This window comes from Kryptolebias marmoratus, linkage group LG16 (assembly GCF_001649575.2).
Source record: "Kryptolebias marmoratus isolate JLee-2015 linkage group LG16, ASM164957v2, whole genome shotgun sequence".
Taxonomy (NCBI): Eukaryota; Metazoa; Chordata; class Actinopteri; order Cyprinodontiformes; family Rivulidae; genus Kryptolebias; species Kryptolebias marmoratus.
The window spans coordinates 3,340,686-3,362,168 of record NC_051445.1 but is presented as its reverse complement, the minus strand read 5'-3'; the positions used below and the strand labels follow the sequence as shown (position 1 = coordinate 3,362,168).

The following is a 21,483-nucleotide window of genomic DNA, read 5'->3' as shown; positions in this document are numbered from 1 at the left end:
ATTTTCTGTTTTTCAAGAGTAGTCAGCTTGTAGGGCACCACAACTGCTTCCACCCGCGTCGATCATCATCATCATATGAAATAACTTTTTGTCACAACAAAAAATAGTGGCTGGTAAAATATTTGAGTGGCTGGTAAAAAAAATTGTCCCCCAGCCACAGTGGCTGGTGGACAAAATTTTTAATTTCCACCCCTGGTCATATGACTTTGTGTGTTTGTGCAAGATTTTATGTTTATGTATCGAAAGGTTTGGGAAAAATGTTAGTGCAAAAATCTGCTTGGGATTTTTGCTTTGGTGTTTTTAGAAGCCCTCTTTATCTGTGGTTAAGTCCTCATTCAAGACCCGTCTGGGATGACTAGACCATCTAAACCACACGTGTCAAACTCAAGGCCCGCGGGCCAGATCCGTCCCTCTGTAACATTTCATCCGGCCCCCAAGATAACGTTTAGATTTCATTTAGTCTGGGACAGATCAAGTCTCTGATTCTTATTTTACTTAAAAAAACTGAGCCTAATTAGAGAAGTTTTCTCTCGACAGTGTCTTAGAAGCCAACAATATATAGTTTTAATTTCTGTATGATCAGGTTTTTGTTGATGGCTTTTAAAAAAAATCTGTTTTAATGTTAAAAAATCCATTTAAAAGCTGAGTGAGGCGTAAGAAATGACAGCTAATGATGAGCTTTTTGAAGTTTGATATATTTGTCTGTGTTCATTAAAGTCTGTTTGCTCTAAATTCTGTATAATCTGTAACTGGGAAAAGGTAGTTGATATTTCTATATGAATGATTTTAAATAATACATCTAAAACCAATTAATTTATGTAATTTTTAATAAATATTGGTTGTGATTGGCCCTTGGCTAGGACCAAATTTTTAATTTTGGCCCCCTTGCATCACTGGGTTTGACACCCCTGTTCTAAACAAACTGGGCTTGTGAGTAAAAAGTAGGAAGTAGGCTCTTATTGCCTGAGTGTTGTGTGTGTGCCAGTGGACTTATTCTGAAGGTCAGACATGTTTTAGTTGGCACTGTCCAAAAAAAGTTGAGTAGCTTTGTGGTTTATGATTTCTCTCCCTCTGAGGTCTCCTTTGAATTAACCTGTCAAACCAAGATAATGTTCTTAATATTTTTTTTACCACATTCCTTGTGATATGCCGATGTATCTCTGTCATAGATGCTGTCTCAGTTAACTATTCTGGGCATGACCAGCTACGTTCTGCTCACTCTCACCTCCCTAGGCTTCATCGTTGACCAAAGGTAAAGTTTGTTTGTCCAATAATTTAAACCCAAATCATTTATTCATTTACAAGAGAAGTGAAAAAAAATGTTGGTAGGTTTAAAGAGCAAGAAGGGAAACGACTAGCCTTTGTGATATTTGTTTTTTTCTTTGTTAAAACTCCTTAAAACGACACATGTAAATACCAAAGTATTAAGATTACCTGTTATTTTCATCATTTCAACTTCTTGTCTTACTGTTGTTTAAAAAAACATATTTACCTTAAACCTAAATAATAGTTTTTATATATATTATGCAGCCCTAAGGGAAATTAATTAAAAGTTAAGTGAAAGTACTGAGCTTTCATCTTTTCTGTATCTTGTACTCTTGCTGTTTAGAATATATTTTCACGTACTTCACTGCTGCTGACTTCCTGAAAGACCGTGATTCTTAATCAATGCCAGGAAACAAATCAGTTTGAGATCTGGCTACTGAAAGCGAACATAAAACCATTCAAAACGCTGTTAACTCATGTCCATGTTATGTTGTTTCACGCTCAGACCATCATCGGCTTTCCTGGAGATGCTTCGCTGTGTTGTCATGGTGATAATGCAGCGTTACAGCTACTTGAGTCCCCCCCTGTCTTCTCTGTCTGTCTTCACAGAGGTAAGATGAACTGTTACAGCTTAATTTCAAATAGGCCTAAATAAAAACAATCAGTTCTCACTGCCTTTTTTATTTGATAGACTTTTTATTTGTGAAAACTTGGCATCTCCGTTGCTTCAATGCAGCTCATCTGCAAATAATTCAGCCAAAGGTTTGGTATGTTTTGTTACCATCAGCTAATGTTTCTGTGATTTGTTCTGGCCTTAAGCAGAGCTGAAGAACAAGTCACAGAGGTAAAGCAAACTCAGAGCATTTCTTGGCTTTATGTTTGTAGTCTTTTGACCCAGCCAGTGATTGCTCAGTTTATCAGATTTCAAACTTATCCCTTGGAGACACGTGAGGCTTTATGTTGCGTTTTCCTCCGTGTTGCTGTCTTTTCCAAAACCTGTCGAATGATTTTGAGTTGAAAAATTGATGGAGCTTCACTTTCAGTGTTGACAACTGCATACTTCAGCAGTTCAAGCTAACATACAACCAGTTCCTGCTTTCCGCATTTGTAAGCAACTGACTTGATTCTTCTTTACACATTACAGTAGTTTTTTGTGCTCTCATATACTGTATGTGGGTCAGGACTTTATGTCCAGATTCTGAGCTTTTAGGTAAATATTTTAGTTTCTTTTTAGATGTTATCTTATTAGTTTCCCTATCTTGTTCATTGGATCCTACTTTGTTCCTGACTCTGTCTATAAAAATGTTTGCATATATATTTTCACTGTCTTTAACCATTCCAGAGTCTAAACACAGCAACCTTACTGTACGACAGCCAGTAGTTTCATTTTGTAGTTTGGCTTGCTTTCGGAGCTAGCAATATTATCAAAGAGTGGTGTTGTAGCAGCAAAATAGTCAAAATGTACATACAATAATACTGTGACAAAAGCAGGATTGTTTTTTATACATACAGTACATCAGAAGTTTTAAAATTCATATTCAAGCTCTTTAGCATGTCTCTAATCTGCAGTTTGCAGGTGATATAAGAATATTCCTGTTTAATTTTCCAGTTTATCCCCAATTGTTGTTTTTTTCTGGGCATTCTGGGGTTGATATTGATAACGTGTGCAAACAGAAAGGAATAAAACCATAAAACCTTGTTTAGACTGCTAGCTTCTGTAGTGCTTCTAGCTTTAGAAATCTACCTTTTAAAGGCTGTTCAGTAACCTATAAACCAAATGCTTCCTACTTACCAGAAGTTATTATATTATTTATGGAAAAAATAATGAATTTTATAAGCTTGGCAAGTGCTGAACAGAACTAAAATGATCATACACCCTTTCAACAATTTTAGCTGCTCTATAATCACATGAAGTAACACAAGAAGGGAAAAACAGGCAGAACTCTGAAGCGGATTTCAAAGAGAACTTTTTAAGAAACTGAAGAGGTCTCAATGTATTTCTATTGGGAAAATATTTGTAAATAAAGTTTAAAAAGTATGAAAGTTGCACACATCTTCTAAATAAACTTGCACCCTTTGGCTAAAGTAGCACAAAGGATGTAAAAGTAGCTAGAATGTAAAAAGTGTGAATGCTGAATCAGCACAAAAAGCTGAAAAAGTTCTCTAATTGTTAGCAGTATGTCATACAGGAATCTTCTTGTCTGTTGTTTTTATTTAAACCCTCCGCATGAACATCTTCAAACAATTCCCAGACAGTGTTGTGTGTCTCTGGTGTGTGTTGCCTCTGATTGTGTGTGTTGTGTGGTCTGTTATGTGTGAGTGAAATGTGTTCGAGCCGGGTGCTAAGTCCTGCCCCGCTGCTCTGTGATCTATGAGTCCAGATGCGTGGCGCAATTGACCATAAAATTGGCGTGCCTTGCTGGCTCTGGCAGCTCAGCTGTAGACGGAGGCTGACCTCTCATTACTTGCCCTCCCTCACTTCAGCTGCCTCTTTTCTTTTCCTTCTTTCTTTCTGCACACCCTTACTGCTCGCCATCTCAACGAGTGTGAATGAAAGCAACACTTCTGGAAACAATTAGTGTTGTCTGCCACTAACTAGCACAGGCTGATGAGATTTGCAATCGTTGCTTTTATGTCCTTTGACTCCACATCTGTGCCACTAAGGTGTTCAAATGACAACTCAAAGGTTTTCCCACCTTTTCATTTTCTCACCATAAAATGACATAAATTAATTTAAAGTTTTTTAAAGCAGTGCTTTAAGTGAACTGCATATTCAACCAGCTTGAGAGCAATCTGCATGTTGATTTACGCCGAACATGCTGCACAGCTGTGTCACTTTGACAGCAGTTTCATGCAGATGTTTCCTTTAGCTAATCATTAAGCCTCTTTTCAAGTCGCAGCACGTCAGGTTTAGCTGGATAACTGTCTTGGCTGCAGGTGGGATTCAATGAAAACCTTCACAATTTACCCAAAATAGCTCCTGACATGTTTCTGCTCTTTGTTCAGAAGTACAGCAAAGGGAGAATTAGAGAAACCGCCTACAAACTTTAAGCTCCTATAATAATATATGGTTCTGACACATGAGGTGAACGGCCGGCTCTTTGTTGCAAAAAAAAAAGGGGTAGATGAAGGGTGTTTTGAAGTTGGGCCAATCAATTAACAGTCTCTAGAACTGGGAAGAGGGAAATTCACATTTAATTGTATTCAGACTCACTGTACATTGGAAGAAAGAAAAAAAAAAACTACAAAAACTAGGTTGGTTTGTGGTCCTTCACAAACCAGTGGTGTGATATACTGCACCCTTAAAAATCACAGTGGTATTTATAGTGGCTCTGGAGATTTCCCTTGTAAAGCTGCAGGCTTGACCTGTAAACCAGGGCTGCCTCTCGCTCCCAGCCGCCCACTCGCCACCCAAACCCACGTCTGTGCGGCTCACATGAAGGCCTCTCAGCTTCAGACAGACGACACTGCTTTCAGTGTGTGAATGACGACGGCTGCTGGAGCACCAGCCAGGCTGCGTTTGGTTAGAAGCCGTCTGAACACGATTTCCTGCGTGTTTCTTATTATATTCACTAAATTTGTTGAACTAGCTATTATACACGTTCTCTCTGAAACTCACAAACTGTCTGCTAGGCGTGGACAGGACGAGATTCTGTGATAACCTTGAGCAAAAATAAAAATGCACCACATTTACAATTCACATTCACAACTGCAATTACTGTTACATTTGCTGTCTAAATAATATCACATATTTCTTAGTAATGATTATTGTATAGGTGTAATAGTACAATAATATTTAATGTCATATTATTCATAGTTTTTTTACTTTAATGTACAGATATAAATACACTGAGAGATCACAAATAAACATGTTAAGAGTTTTATTTTTTGCTGTCTGGGCAGATTTGAAACAAATTTATGATCAGACGAGAGTCATCAGGCTGTTTTGTTTTGTATTTATTTATAATTATTTAAATAATTGTGTGATTTTGCTTGTTGTTTGCTGTAAAGAGAAGATGCTCTTTGTAAAGTAACACTGAGACCCTGAAAAGCTGATGTTAGTTAGCTCATTATTTGCCTCTGTAGCAAACCTGCGGTGGGCTGCAAACAGCTGTACAGCTGCAAATGTCTTCATTTTAAAAGGAAGTCCATTTGCTGTACTTTTGTGTTTTGATTATAGTTTAATTTTTAAATCTTTGCAGTCTCTTGCAGCCTGTAAGCCTCTGTGAGCTAAGTTTTTGTTTTTTAACACAACCAAAATATAGTTGATTTAATTGAAGTTTTAACATTAGCATCTGTACTTTTCTGTGTTGCTGCTTTAATCCTTGACTTTGTTCAGATGGTAGTAAACTGTAGTTAGTTTCATTTTACTTTGTATTTTTCAGTGCATTCACCTCATAATGGCACAGAGAAGTTTGATCTCTTAACAAAGTGGATAAGTTATCATTCAACGCCTCGTAGAGTTTGTCTTGAAACTAGCAGCCATTTTTGTTGTGGAGTGAAGGAAGTTACCCTCAGAGTTGGAAGTTGTGTCAGGACTTTGAATATTTGTTAAGCAGATATTATTTAATACTCAGTTTATAAATATATTTTTTCATCCAAACATCGTTTGTAGTAAATTAACACCTCATTGTTTATTGTATGGGTCTTTAATTTTGTATAAAGGCACAAAAATGAGCGAAATTACACAGTTCTTTTCCTGAATGACCAATGACTACTGGAGGAATCACAGTATTGTGTTTATAAAAAGCTACTTAGTCTTCCTTGTGTTTTTTAGTCTTTCCCTAAACAGAATAATAAAAAAGCCAATTAGGTTTTTAACACTGACCCTGTTTTTCTTGAACTATTTTGCTGAAATGTTTCCGTACAATAAAACCCCTTTTTATAACTGGTATATTACCTCAAACAATCTGAACACTTTCGGAGCAAATTTAAATCCGTTTAATCCTTTTCATTCCAAAACATAAAAAGAAACTGAATTCCTTTCAAACCACATTGTATTTTCCAATCCCTTCATCTCGCTCTCTCTTTTTAATAGAGCTCTCCTCTGTCAGACTTTGAAGGGAAAGGTAAATGCTCCACGGTCAAAAGAAGAGGTTAAAATAATATTGGTAAAGTCGTGTCCAACACAAAGGCTGAACCTGAACACAATGTGGCTTTATCTTCCACACATCACCTGTTCTGGCTGTAAAAATGGCAAATCCCACCCCGTCTTTCCCAGCATCTCATTTATGAGGTGGCAGATAAGACTGTGAATGGTAAAAGGTTGCTGTTATCTAATCACTGCAAAAACTCAGGTGTGAAAGGTTACCTGACGTTTTTTTTTTTTTTTTTGTTAAACTGGAATTTGTGGTAGCAAGAGGCGGCGCTGAGGTTAACATGCTTGCTTGGAGCTGTGGAAACTCGGTGAGCATGACATCATTTGAGAGCTCACGGGAATGGAAAGGAAAGGAAATCTCCTCCCAGGGAGAAAATGGAGGGATTTGAAAGAAATGCTGTTCCATCGGAGTAAACAGCGCAGCGGTTGTGCATGCACAGTGTGAAATATTATCACTCAACGTGCAGGGGATTGTGCCCGTCAAAGAGTAACCACTCAGTTTATTTTGTCACACAAATAACCAGGTAAAGCTATGGAAATCTCACAGCAAGTGGTCCTGAGGGAGCTTTTTAGCTGGACTTGGTTTGGTTTTTGTGGCCAACGCTGACTTTCTTTTGAATTTGCCTTCCTATTTCGTGCATTAATTCATAAACGTAGCACAGCACTTGTCCAGTTTGTAATGTAGCTTCAGAACTGGTATTTGAGCCTAATTGAAGCTGTCAGTAGCTCCTCTGAAATCTGCATTAAACTAGTTTCAGAGAAACTTGATGCCAGTCTGAATACAAATCAAAACAAATGATTAAAGACTTAAGTCCTAAAGCTCAATTATGAATTTGATCTTTTTTTTTTTTACTGTAAATCTAATAAAATGGCACTGAATGGAGGCTTAGTGTGTTAGACTGCAGGATTCAGTCTCTCTACATCAGTTTATTGATCCCATTCTTTAGCATTCTCATTTGTTTATTGGTGAACAATCATATCTAATACTGTAAAAAACTAAATTCTTCTCAGCCATTTATTTTCACAATACTTCAAGTTGCAGTATGTTGCCTGAAGTGAGCTGGAAAATGTCTCCTTCTGCCAAAATCTGTGAGCTTTGGGGGATTCAAACTTGGAAAAACTTCAGATTATGTGTTGTAAAGTTTTGAATAGTGATTTTGACACACAGGCTGCAGTACATTCTGTCATTTCTGGTGTTTCCACATCGAAACTGAATCCATCAGAGATAAAACCAGTCAACTTTTTCTTTTCTAGTTCATCTGTTGTTGTTCCTGGAACTTTGGGAACTTATTCCCTGTCTCTAGGTTACCCCAGGACTTGTCCCTTGTCTCCCACCTGCATTCACTCACCTAATCAGTTGTTGCAATAAAACATTACTCTTTATTTTGATCTACTGGATTTCCTGCTCTTTCATATTTTCCCTCTGATCAGGTCAAAATATACAATCCAGTAGATCCCAGCAAAGGAATCTCATCTTTAGTTGTGGGGGTGGGGGTCTGCCACAAAAGTTTAAAAATTCCTCTTTAACATATTGAAAGCATCCATCCATCCATCCAATTCAGTATATATCCGCTTACCTGGTGTTAAGACCTGGTAAGAACCATGTTTTTGAAATGACTCATAAAACTAAAACTTTAGTTTAGAAGGGTGGTATAATTACTTTTAATCATGAGTAGAAATGAAGGTCAAAAGTTAAACTTTTAAGTGGTTGGAAAAAGTTTGCTTCGTGTTATTTTGTATAAAATTTAAGTTTGAAACCAAGAAATTTCAGCATTAATCTTATTCACCTGCTGTGACAGGAAATTATCTCTCCCAGATGTTTTCAGAAGGTCCGAGGTGAAATGGTTGCTAAATAAAAACCATCCTCATGCAGCTCCTGCTCCGTGAACCCAGGCCCTCTCTTAGGCTGCGGCTCCACATGCAGAGGCATCTGAAAAGTGTGTTCAGTCACATTGACAGATTTCTTCCTCTCACAGGTCCTGACCCGCCTCTTCGAGTCGACATTGTTTTCTTATTAAAATAGAAAGTCGAGCTCCTCGTCGTCTTTAAGCGCACAGATAATTTACTGCTTGATAGTAGCTTTGTCGGCCCTTTTGCAAAGACTTCAGATGTACTTTTTCCTGGTAATTTTCTTGCTCTTTAAAAAGAAGATTCTGCTTGTTGCCTAAACCAAATAAACTTTAATTGAGCGATCGATCTTTGTTTACCAGTTTTGTTGCTGTGCCAGCATCTTGGCGTGATCTGAGAAAGATGAACTTTTTTTTCCTGATTGTCGTCTATTTGTCCTTTTTTGGACTAGAAAAAACAAAATGGCTTCGAGAACACTTGGCCTTTAACTCCACATTGGGCTCTCAATAGGGACTAAGATCATTCGTCTAAATATGAGCGAGCGGATTGAAGGAGTTGGGGAAAGATATGTCTCTAACAGGCCATTGGAGACACATTGATCTGCACTTCTTCTCAGAGGAATTCATTAAGCCAATTCACAGCCAACCCAGACGTCTCCTTTTTGCTCCATTAAAATAATAACACGGCCTTCATTTTGGTAGGGCATTTTTAACCTCCCGTTGGCGCCACGCATGTTGTGTTTTGCTTTTACGTTGTGAACCTTTGCAGAATACCTCACCTTCTGTGTTTCCACATGCTAGTGCATTCTTCACCACCATTTTGGCCACCCAGGGAACTGCGGTTAATGATGAGGTGATGACTTCTCTTATTTAGGCTGATGTGGTGGAAAGCTCCTAAGATGTAAAGGGAATTCAGAGCCCGTGAAAATGGATGTCCTTCGGGTTCTGTCGTATGTTTCCAATGTGGCGGAGTGGGCCGGATAAGTTGTTGTTGACCTCACATGTCATCGTCTAAGAGATACAAGGTACGTGACTTCAAATACATCATGTGAGAAGGAGAACGTCTAAACAACTGTAACATTTTAAGCTGGCACATCATCAAACTGCTCTGTGTTTTGCTACACTTTCACATGCAGCAACTGCTGTTTAACACGTGTTTTGTCTGGCCGCTCCATGTCTGTCTTTCTATGCGTGCGCGCGTGGGAGTGCAACTGCGATATTTCTCATGGCAAAGTTACAGATAGTTGCTGCACTGAATCTCTGGTGGGACATTACCCTGCTCAGCATATCCTTCCTGAGTCTACACAGCAGAGACTGTATATCTGCTCATAATCAACAGACAGGAAGTACTCAGTGTGTGCTTGTGAGTAGTGCTGACAGAAGCTTTTCCACATTTTTACTTCAAACTTTAAATGTATTTGAATATATATTTATGTATTATTCAATTTCCTACATGCACAGCTAAAACTGACTAGGAATATAATAGTAATAGTAACAGTAAAAAAATGACGTATCTAATTGAGGTAACGATTTAGAGCTTGTTATGTTGCTTTTAGCAGAAATGTCAGCCTCAAGTCCTGCTGTCATTGTGCTTTTAAGTTTGTGCAACTTTTGGAAATGGTGACCAAAAATGTTTTTTTTTTCCCATTTTCAGTTATTAAGGTGAATTCGGTCAAACTTTTAACAGGTTGTCATGTAGCTGTTGTTTGCATTTTTTATCAGGAATTACTTTTTCTTTGTTGGTCCTTTTGTCAAAAAGCTGATGGTTATTGTTCTGTAAGGTTCTCCTGTTTTCACAAACAAACCTTAGACTTTATTAATGATGACTATCGGCTTGATGATCACCTGGCCGACCGTGCCTTTTAAGAGCTGTTGGAGATGCAAGCAAGCGATTACATGATTGTCCACCATTTCATAGTAAGGGGTGATAAATATAAAAATAATAGTAGTGTTAGACTAGCACAAGTGAGAATATAACCAATCTATTTGAATGTTCAGACAAGCCTTTCTTATTTATAACATTTAGGTTCATTTACATTTTATATCACTGAAATACATGGAAATATAATAAAATACTAGGTACCATTAGTGATTTCTTAAAATACAATAATAATATAAGCTCAAGCCCTTCTTCTTATTCTTTTGTTTGACTTTAATTTGTAGTGATGGATTAGATTTTGCTGCACTTCGATTCATCAGTACGGCAGTTTTTATTTATTATGTATTGATTTAGAAGTAGATTTGTGTTTAACTGTTAGATCTGCGTATTTCTCAAGCCTGTTTTGATCTGTTTATACCTCATGATAAAAGGTTAACTTGCTTTGTTATCAGTTTTACTGTCAGAAATTAAGAACTGGATATTCTTGAGTTGCATTTGAGTATTCAGAAACTACAGTCTGAACTTTTCCTTGCTTCCAACACTTGTTTTCTGTGTTTTTCAGTCATGATTTTTCAAGTTGTGAGCAGAGTGCATCTGCTGGTTAAACACATCTGCCAAATCCTCAAAAAAAAAGAAAATGGAAATTAGGGTTTTATACTTTCTGTTCTACTTCAAACCGTTTGTGTATCAAGAGTGATAATGCCGAGAGTCAAGGACTGTTAACAAATACCTCAGTGGTTTGTTTCCACAGATTCAGCAATGTCCTGATGCAAATACATGACACCTAGCTCTGCTGTGCCGCTAGTTTAAAAAAAAAGAAAACTTAAATTATTTTCCGATACAGTTCAGGCCAGGTCTAGTGGACTGTAGGCCGCCATATGGAGAGGGAGCTCTGGAAACATCCCATTGCAGGTCATATATCACACATCTGACAGCAGCCATTCTGCCTTGTTTTCATTTCAATCACAGTGCAGCTGTGTTGGAGAGCGCTGAAACTCTGCAGTGTTAACCCACTGAAGGCTGGACGCTTCTTACCGAGTGCACCGCTGGGTGTTTAACGCATTTCCTCGATGCTTCGTGTCCATCAGCAGCACCCGGAGTCACTCGGTTTAATGTGGTGTTACTAAGAATCTGTAAGAATCACTGAAACAGCAAGTAGTTCATATTGCTCAATCATATTTGACCATAATTTGTAAAAATATCTCTATAGATATATGTCCAACTTGCAAGGATTCGAAGGAATTTGGTCAGTGACTCTTGTTTGTACATTTGCAGTGAATAATTAGTGATTAAGGACAGATTAGTCAAGGTTCAGTATTTAAAAAGGATTCTTATTTTAAAACATTGCACTTCATTTGAGTGCCTCTAATAATTTGTCCAACTAAAAGAATTTTAACTAACTGTGATCTTAGCTTTCTTTTAGGATTATCACCTATCACGGTTTTTGTTCTGTTAGCCAAATATCTTGAGAATCACTGAACAGATTTTAATGAATTTTTCAGAAAGTAATCATTACATCCACAACTAACATTTAGAGTTAAACAGATCCAAGATGGCTGCCACTGCAAACCAATACTTCCAAACACAAAAATGTCTGTAAGTCGGTCCGTTTTACAGATACTGAGCTAGGATTTGGTGTGGTAGTTGCTTAGACTGATTCCCAACTTATATTCTGAGCACCAACTAATCACATAAAATCTGTGTCCACAATTTGAAATTAACTATTGGAGAACCACTGAACAGATTTTGGTGAAACTTTCAGAAAGTAATCACTGGATGTACATCTACAACTGATTAACTAACCCTCAAGATGGCCTCCACTGGACAATGATGTTTAGCAAACACAAACAGGGCTCAGTGAATTTTACAGATATGGAGCTTAAATTTGGTGTGGTGCTAGCTGACCGTCATTCACAACGCATACTCCGACAGATTATGCAGGATCACATGGGATGCTGCATGAAATCGTGCATAATGGTATTTTCAAGGTTTGTCCAAAATAGCTATAACTCTGAGACGATCTTAGTCTAAAACTCTGGCATGAAAGGCAGCAGGAAATATGCCTTTAATTTAGTAAACTAATTGCGACTCCGGCCTGTTTGGTTCTGAAATGCATTCTCGTTGGCTGCATAAAGATCAATAAGAAACCAGAAACAAACAAAAGCCACATAGTTCTGTCAGTTCGTGTCCTCAGCTTCAAACCAAGTGAGTGTGAGTGGATCCGCTGAGTTCTCCACTTTGGGAGATTGCAGAGCTTATTTGTAGATGATCAAACCTGCTTCCTTCCACTGTGTAATCTGTCCCACATGGACTTCCACAGAGTCTATTAAAATGTAGCATAGGAGGAGGATAAATGAGGAGAGATGAACAGAAGAGAAATAGGTGCCCTCCACATGCGGCTTTCATCGAAGCCCCTGTCATGTTTTGATCCCGGGTTTGAGGGAAACTTTGATTTGCGAGGTTCCGTCGATCCTTCGCTCTGCTCTCCATCGCCATCCGTCTCAGAAATGGACGTGATGCAGCTTCTCGTTCTGGTAATCTTCCATCTGTTTTAACTTCAGGGAGTTTGGACTTCTAGCCATCATGATTAAATTATATTAGGTAAACTCAACATGAGGGGTGAGCTGTGAAACAACTTTATCCGGTAATTTTCTACAGAAACCATGGGATTTTTGACTTCAGGCTTTTTTCCTGGTCCATTTGTGAACTAATACACGACCCACAAGCTTGATTAAATTGATTGGAAGCTTTACCACTCGAACATAGAATCAGCGACAAACATCCCAACTAATTAACATACTGTTTGATTTAATTATGAGTAATATTTTTGTGGGAGAAACCTCAGTTTTAGTTTTTTCAGTTTACTTTTTACAGCAGAGTTAGTTTTTTTTCTGTCACATGAAGGAAAGAAATTCATTGACAGGGTTTTAGTTGACTGAATAAACTTAGCTAATAAATCAGCTTGGTAATGTGTGTTTTAATACAATAATATGCTGTGTTTGTCACATTGACACATGAACAGAAGGGCAGTAAATTCTTTAAATTACTGTTCTTCACTGTAAACATTTAGGTATCAATATTTAATAATAAAAGTTTAAGATTAGTCTGTATTAAAAGGTGAAAAGCTCATATATGCACTAGAAAAAAAACATTGTGATTAAAGTTGAATCTCTGCAGTTCCTGAACAAGTGACATTTTGTTTTTTGTCAAACTTGGTGTATTTTGTATTTATTTCTCCACAAACCAACTTTTTGTTTTTTAAATGGTTTATATGTCATGATGTTTTGTGAAGGATTTAGTTTTGTTGTAATAAAATTAATTTAAAGAAGCAATTAAAGGCTAAATTAAAGGAAATAATTGATTTCTAATATTGCATTTTTACCATCCTTGTTGCAAAATTTAAAAAAAAACAGTAGTTGAATCGATAACAATACATTAACAGTTGTTTAGGCTGTTAGATCTGTCATTATATGGATGTTTTTAGGCTTCTGAGTGACGTTTGTACAAGATGAGGTTTCCAGGCTTCGATGCTGTTATTTTGAGGGTCTGAACCTGAAACGTTTGTGAATCACATCTTTAGATGGTCTGTTTTGTTGCCTTTAAGTCTTTCGAGTATTGGACACGATATTCATGAGGAGTTAAAATGAAACATCCACCCTGTGCTCCCAAGTTCTTCATAAAGATTAAACTGTTTAAGTGTAGCATATTGGCCACAACATACCACCTAAATATATTTTAAAATTATCTACACACTAAAAACTTCTGGGTTATTTTGGGACCAAATATTGGGTCAAAAACTTTGACCCATTGGTTGGATCAGAGACGAGTCGTGTTTTTCTTCACAGTCCACCATTTTAAACCAGAAGTTGATGAAACTGAACCTGACTGAACCTTCAGGGTGTAATAAAAGATTAGAAGCACTCAGAGAATACAAACCTCCACCAAAATAGTCCAATCCTCATTGTGATTCGGATCACTACCAAAATTTAATCACTTGTTTCTTGTGACAATCCCAACATTTCCTGAAAATTTAATAAAAATCTGTTTGTCTGTCTGTTTTCAAGATTACTTAAAAACTAATAAAACTAATAAATAAGCAAACCAAGCAACACTACTGTAATAACAGTATAAAACCAGCTTTAATTATCACTAAACAGTGAGTTTGGGTTTCCAAAACAACATTAGTTGGTGGTAGCTAGTTGACACTAATGGTGTTTTGACAAATGCAGTTGAGTGAAAATTATCATTTGCTTCTTTGTAACATAAACTGAAACAGGATGCATGTGTAAATTTATGCAGAAAAGACTTCAAACTGATCTGAACACAGTTTACAGTCAGGTTTTGTATAATAGCCCTCATTGCTTGGCTACAGACAGGGAAAACTGATTTAAAGTCAGTGCTACTTAAAAAACCTGTTCCATGTTTTTAATGCCCTAACGTCCTTTGTAAACTCCGTGCTTTTTGTCTCGTTTGTCATTTAGTTTCTGTTCTCTCTCAGCGGGACGTCAGGTAGAAAACGCAGAGAGATCTCAGAGAAAAACAGCTGCCGAGCTGCAGGACGAGGAAAAATATCAGGCTCTTTTTTTCCCATCAGGCCTTTTCTGCCTGTGATGGACAACGTTCTGCTTTTGGCTCAGATTCAGATGTAGGATGCAGTTTATGGGCCAGAACACGGCGAGGGGGGTGGAGGCGGGGGGTGTTTCTGGCGAACCCACCCACCCCACCCCCCACCTTCTTTTTTTTTTCCCCCTGAATAGCGAGGTCCCCTACGGTTGTGACCCGTTTGACCTCGCCGTGAGAGCGTCAGGAGACGGGACGTCGGCAACACATCACACGTCTTATTGTTTTCTCTCATTTACAGGTTTATCTTTAAACACTACTCAGACCTTTTTCTTGCTTTTTCATACTTTGCCAACCCAACTCTGACTTTCAGGATTTATTTTCCAGTTTTGCTAAACCTGTAAAGCAAAAATAGCTGTGTTATATTTAAAAACTAAGCTATTATTAAATTACTGCTGCCAGCTTCTAACCTAAAACTGAAAGGATTTATTCACAATTTTAATCAAAGTAAACACTTTATGTGATATGTAAGTATCTATAACAGTAGAATAGTTAGAAGGCTTATTCAGATTGTGAACATATATTCTTTATAGGTGATCTGTTAAAAATATTATTCCAAGTGCTGGCATCCATGCAGAGCTAAACGAAGCTAAAATGATTAACTTTAATTGGGTCAAATTCTAAAAGTGAATATTGGACAGAATTCAGAAAAGAAATCAATAATAAAAGTGTTTTATTTCTATTCAGGAAGCAGTTTTTTAAATAAAATTCATAAATAATCTTGTTTTTACCTTTTAAAAACATTTCAAACACTCAAGAATGTATCTTTCATAAAAAGTATTATCCAACATTTTAACTTTTATGAAAATTAAAACACAAACCTTTACTTAATAACATTTTCACCATTCAAGTTTTTCTTTTTCTTAGTTATTATTAATACATTAAAACAGATAAGTTAAATTAGTAATAACTAATAAAACCAAACTGCACCATAATGACTGATTCTTAAAACACAAAATAAATGGATCATAAAGAGTCTAAAAAATATGAAAAGCTTCCAACTGTCCAACTGTTTATTGCAAAAAATATTTTTACTTTTTTAAAATACAGAGAAGTTAAAGAAATTTGAAGACCTTATAAAGGAAAAAACAAACGTTTCTGCAATTTAGCAGGTTTGTGTTTTTATTAAACGTGTGTTTAAACCTTTTAGGTGTTTAACTTTCCTTTTATTGATGACTACTTTACAGATTCACTCCCTGGTTCGAGCAGTTGTCACGTTTCACTGAACTGTGTGGACGTGGTGTTAAAAATCCCCCCTTCGCTTTTACTGCAGCCAAGATTTGAGCAGAAATAAGCCAAGGTTGAGTTTTGTAACCGTGTCTCTGCCGGTGTGTTTTCTAGACCTTTGTCTCCCTCTCTCTGCTGTTCTGGGCTCTGCAGAGCTTCTCGCGGCTCCTCAGGATCAAGAAGAAAGAAAACTGAGACGTCAACAAGATGGGAGGGGAGTGGAAACTCTCAAGTCATTTTTATTTGAATCATTCTAAAATAATTAGTTTTTGATCGCTTTAAACATTTCCTGAAGCTTTGACTTCATGTGTCATCTATTAGCTTTTAGAAAAAACTAAACCTTGTTATCTTCTGCTTTAACATTTTATATAAAAGTGCTTGAAGAGAGCCTGAGCTTTATTATGTAAATGAGACATTAACCCGAAGAATGCAAGGTTACAGTAAATGACAAATGTATTCTGATCATTTTTCTCTTTTGAAGCATTCTGTTTAAATGTCACTGTGATTAGTGGTGTTGCATTATAAACTGAAGTACTGATCACAAACACAAAAAGTACTTTTGTCAGAAACCACAACACAACTTCATACCTCTTCTAAAACTAAAGTGCTGATCATACTGAAGCCTCTTGAATGACCTTTTAAAGAGAAATGTTGTACAGCCCTGTACATTGTTTTCCTTTTGTCATACGATTAAAACAGTTTAAACATTTCCTTCATTCATGCCTGTTTTTCTGCCCCAAGATGACAGATATGTCAGTTAAATTTTACAAAGCCTGATGCACAACGGCGCCTGGTGGGTTGCATGTTCTGTGGGCTTTGATTAGGTTTTGAAACAACAGATGAATTTGTTCCTCTCAACCTCCAGACCTTGTGTGGGAGTGACAAATGGTCCACAGCAGATGGTGCTGTTATCACCCATCATTAGTCTCTTTCAGATCCACGGCTTGTTCTGAAGAGACACCAGCGTGCAGCTTTTTGTTACGAAGGACGTTTATTTAGATACGGAGGCTGAGCAAAGACAAAAACTTTTACATCAATGTGTTAACATTTATCTAAAGCTGAAAAGAACAAATCATTTAAACCATAAAAAGCAAGATTTTCATTGTTGTGCACAGCATCACACCTCTAAAGGTCATGCAGAGCTGGTTTAAGGTGCCAAATTTCACATTTCACACAACGAAAATTAAAGGGCTAGCATTCTCGAAGGAATGCATATCGCCCGCCACCTTTCATGCCAGAGTTTTAAACTAAAACACTTCTGCTGAGAAGAGACAGAGTTTCAGTCCTCGTGGTTAAATCTTGTAAGAATGATGTCTTCTCTGCCATGTCACAAGATGTGTTGGTGCTCAGAGTAGGTGTTGAGGATGACTCTCAGCTACTACCACACCAGATGTAGCTCAGTATCTGTAAAACTGAGTAAGTTATAGACATTTATGAGTTGGCTAATGCTGATTAGCTGTGGTGGGCATCTTAAATGGAGTGATTCCCAAAATTAAGCAGCTGTAGATGCACATGCAGAGATGACTTTCTGAGAGTGTGTGACATAAAAACAAACATGCACAGTCACGAACAAAAACATTATCACCCTTTAACCAGCAGGCGATGAAAACTAAACTATAATTCCAAAACAAAATATGCAGTAACTGTTTAAATAACTAAATTAAATTGTGTTAGGTTGATAAAAAGGAAACGAGTTGTTAGAGCTGGATGAGCAAAGGTGGGATGGTGTGAATATATGTTTTGCTGACAGATGGTTTTACATATTTATTCACAGCAAACTGAAATACATTAAATGACATCAGACACTTTATTACCTAACGTGTTAATTGAGCAGATGTCAAGAACATCTGTGAGGAACAGTCTGCAGATGGAACCGGTTTGTATCCACAGCTTGCTGTATTAACATACTGACACAATATAGACGCAGTCGGTTCACTTTCTCTCTGATTTGTACATCAGTCAGAGCTGGAGTCACGTTATCAGACAGTTCTGTGATTTTTAACAGGATCACACAGCAGGAAACTGCTTCCAGGTCAACATGGAGAGTTAATCTGAAAGTAGAGAGCAATGTTCTGTTTGAGATTAATTAATGGAGCGCAGAAGGAGATGGCCATCCTTCATGCTGTAATTAATGTAAGAGTTCAAATGCTGGGGAGGAAGTTGAGTTTGCAAACAGCTTTTGGACAATTTTAGTGAAATGCATCAGATAAAACATCAGAAAAACGATGTTTTGTTGAGTTTTCTTTTAATCTTTAGGTTTTAAAACTTTACATAAGGTGAAAAACAAGCAATATTAGTACAAATTACAATTAAAGGCCTATGTTTCCTTGAATGATTGCATATCACCCACCGCCTTTCATGCCAGAGTTTTAACCTAGGATCATCTTATAAAGAGGAGGTATTGTAGCCATTTTGGTCATGCAGTCTCATGCACTGATGAGAGATCTCACATGATCTGTTTGGGGCGACACTCAGCTACTACCATGTTAAATCTTAGCAGAATATTTGTAAATCTGACTAAGTTAAAGCGATTTATGTGTAGGCTAAAGCTAATTAGCTGTGACAGCTATCTTGAATTGGAGTGACTCTTAAAGTTAATCAGCTGTAGGTGTTCATCCAAAGATTATGTCTGAGTTTCAACAAAATGCATTCAGTGGTTTATGAATTATTTTGTTACCTCCAGTAGTTAATGTCACATCTGATATGATCAGTGAACACTGAGTATACGCTGAAGATCAGTCTCAGCTACCACCACGCTAAGTTTTAGCTCAATATCTGTAAAATCAACTGAGTTGTAGCTGTTTTTTGCAGCCAAAATCCTCGTCATGGCTTTTTTTTTTTATCTTTGCATCATCAGAGATTTGCACTTGATAGCTTTCACAGAGGATCCTGTTTTTCTAGAGAAACCATGATAACAAAAAAACATTTTTGCAAACAGAAAGAAAATTAAGGCCATTTGAACGGGTTTTCATCGACCATTTTTCCACTTGGAAATAATGGATTCTTGAGACTAAAAGGAAAGATAAGAGTTTAATCTTGTAACATTCAGCAGCTCTTGTAGCACAGTTACACGGCTATATTTAGAAACTGGCATTTTGGTTGCCTGGTGATGATAAAAGGACACTTTCAGCTTGTTTGAAGCTTTTCACACGCTCAGGTTTATCTGACGTAGTTCACTGCTCAGTGCCTCATTGTAGATCATTTCTCTGTGCTCAGGTGGACAATAACTACAGGATATTTAATGATTTTGTGAGCTAAATTAAATTTCAACATGTGAGCTCAGAATGGGCTGCGAAGGGAAAAAAATGAGCTCATTACATTTCAGAGAGGGATAATAATTGTTAATGAGGTGCAGAAAAACTTTAAAATCCATTCTAAGGTTATTACCTGATTCAATACGTTAAAAGCTGTTCTGAAAAACAAAATTGTTCTAAACGCCTCACTGAGACACGTGTTGTTTTTCCTACTCCCAGCCTGTGTCTGCTGCAGATAAAGATCAGGGATGAGCCTAATCTTTTTCTGTATTTAATTACTGGAAGGAAAGTGACAAAGTACAGAGAGATTTGGGAACATCCATCCATCCATTTCCTTTCCGGGTCGAGGGAAGCTGTTGCCAGATTTGGTAACATCACCAACTGAAATGTTGTTCTTCTGTTGTGTGGATTCGATCTTTCTTTCTTTTTCCCCATGTCTCTCCATGTGAGCGCGTTCATTTGTTTGTAGCGTTAGCAAAATATCTTACTACCAACTAACCCTCTAACATGGCTAATCAACAGTAGCCATTACAATAACTGCTGTAACTCAATGTTAAGTCATTATTAGAGATCTTGAGCTAAGATTGTAGGTGTGATAGTAGCTGACAGTCATCTTCAACAGGTACTCATAGCACTGCACATTTGGCAACCTAATTCAAGATGGCTGCCACAGCTAATCTACCTTTGCCCACACAATAATGGATTTAATTTAGTCAAAATTACAAATAATGAGGTAAAGTTTATGTGGTAGTAGCTGAGAGTCATCCTCAACACATCAAGCATTCAACACATCTTGCAAAGTTTGGTTGTGGTGGCCATCTTGAATTAAAAGTTTGTCATGAAAGGTGACGGGTGATATGCATTCCTTCAAGAAATGGTAGGCCTTTAATCAAATATATATATGAGGCAAAGAATTCTTCATGTTTATGCATTAATTAAACTTGTTACATCACAATAACATCTATCTGTTAATGAATAATATTTGACAAAGACAAACGCTTTTGTGCTTCCTTTTTTTGCTTTTTCATGATCTCTCGGCTTATTAAGGTGACGCACCAGAAGGCCGACATATTGATCTCAGAGCGGTGGCCTTCACCTTACATGAAACCCTGATAAACGACGGCGAGGGAATTTGGCCCTAAGCCTCGCCAAATACAATAAGGAAATGTCACTCAGGATGGAGGATCGATATGGAGCCAATGAGAATTAGATTTCCCAAAATGGCTTTAATATGAAAAGGGACACCAGCAAAGCAGCAGTCATTTTGTCCTCCTCTGCAGTGAATGTGTACACCTGTACTCCTCAGATCTGAATCAAACCTCCTTTTATTGGACCGATGACAGAATTATTTTACATTTAGTTTTTACACAAACAGTAAACTGTAGCTTTAAGTGTGACTTTTGCCTACTGTTAGTGTTTAGACTTACTGGTCGCAATCAATTGAAGTCATTAATCACTTAAACAGTCAGTGACACTAAAGCCCCACCTATTAATCATTCAAACTTTATTTATAAAACACTTTTCGTACAACAGAATGTAACACAAAGTAAAAAAAAAGTTGATTACTTTCTGAATGTTCCACTCAGGTCCTTCCACTGGTTCATGAGATCTTGAGCTGACAGTACAAACACACACACACACACACACACACACACACACACACACACACACACACACACACACACACACACACACACAAACAAACCCAGGGAAAACAATCATTCTGCCTTCTGACAGCTTTACTCTGAACGTTGCTCCTCGGTAAGACCATACAGGATCCAGACCAGTAGGTTTTCCACACAGGACTTCATGTAATGGTGCCGTAATGACATGTTGTGTTCTGCACCAGAATTCAGACACTCAGGCTGCTATTTATAGTAACGAGGGACAAAAGTGGGGTAGAATTGATGTTTGATGTTCTGGACAGATGGGGGGAGTGTCAGAGAGCTATGCACTCTTATTCTACTAATAGATAAATTAGATTGAGTCTTAAAAGTTGTAAAATTGATTTATATGGTGACTCTTTTGAGATGAACTATTTTAGGAAAAATGCTGTTAGATAATATTGTCCAAAAACAGAGGTTTCACAGTGAGATTGTCATAATGGTAGGTAATAAAATTGGGCATAATCCATATCAATAAGGAATCCTAGCTGCTTCCAGTAGCTTTAATCTTTATTTATGCCAGTTCTACATATAGCTAATCCATGTGAACACCTTCCAAACCATTGTTTAAAGGAGGAAAGTGGTCTGTGGTCACAGAAATCCAAATTTGAAATGTTTTTAATGAACA

The 21,483-nt window shown here is 37.3% G+C and overlaps 1 protein-coding gene across 2 annotated transcripts in view; it reads left to right on the top strand.

The window, feature by feature from the left end:
* agmo (alkylglycerol monooxygenase) overlaps window positions 1-21,483 on the top strand; it is a 57,485-nt gene that overhangs the window by 31,951 nt on the left and 4,051 nt on the right. Inside the window, exons 11-13 of one of the 2 annotated variants that reach the window (XM_017428594.3) lie at window positions 1,170-1,252; window positions 1,772-1,877; window positions 16,052-16,653. In XM_017428594.3, the coding sequence (XP_017284083.1) occupies window positions 1,170-1,252; window positions 1,772-1,877; window positions 16,052-16,132 (270 nt within the window). In that variant the 3' untranslated portion in view covers window positions 16,133-16,653. Of the gene's footprint in view, window positions 1-1,169; window positions 1,253-1,771; window positions 1,878-16,051; window positions 16,654-21,483 lie in introns of those variants that run through there. The other variant, XM_037980216.1, reaches the window with a different exon arrangement.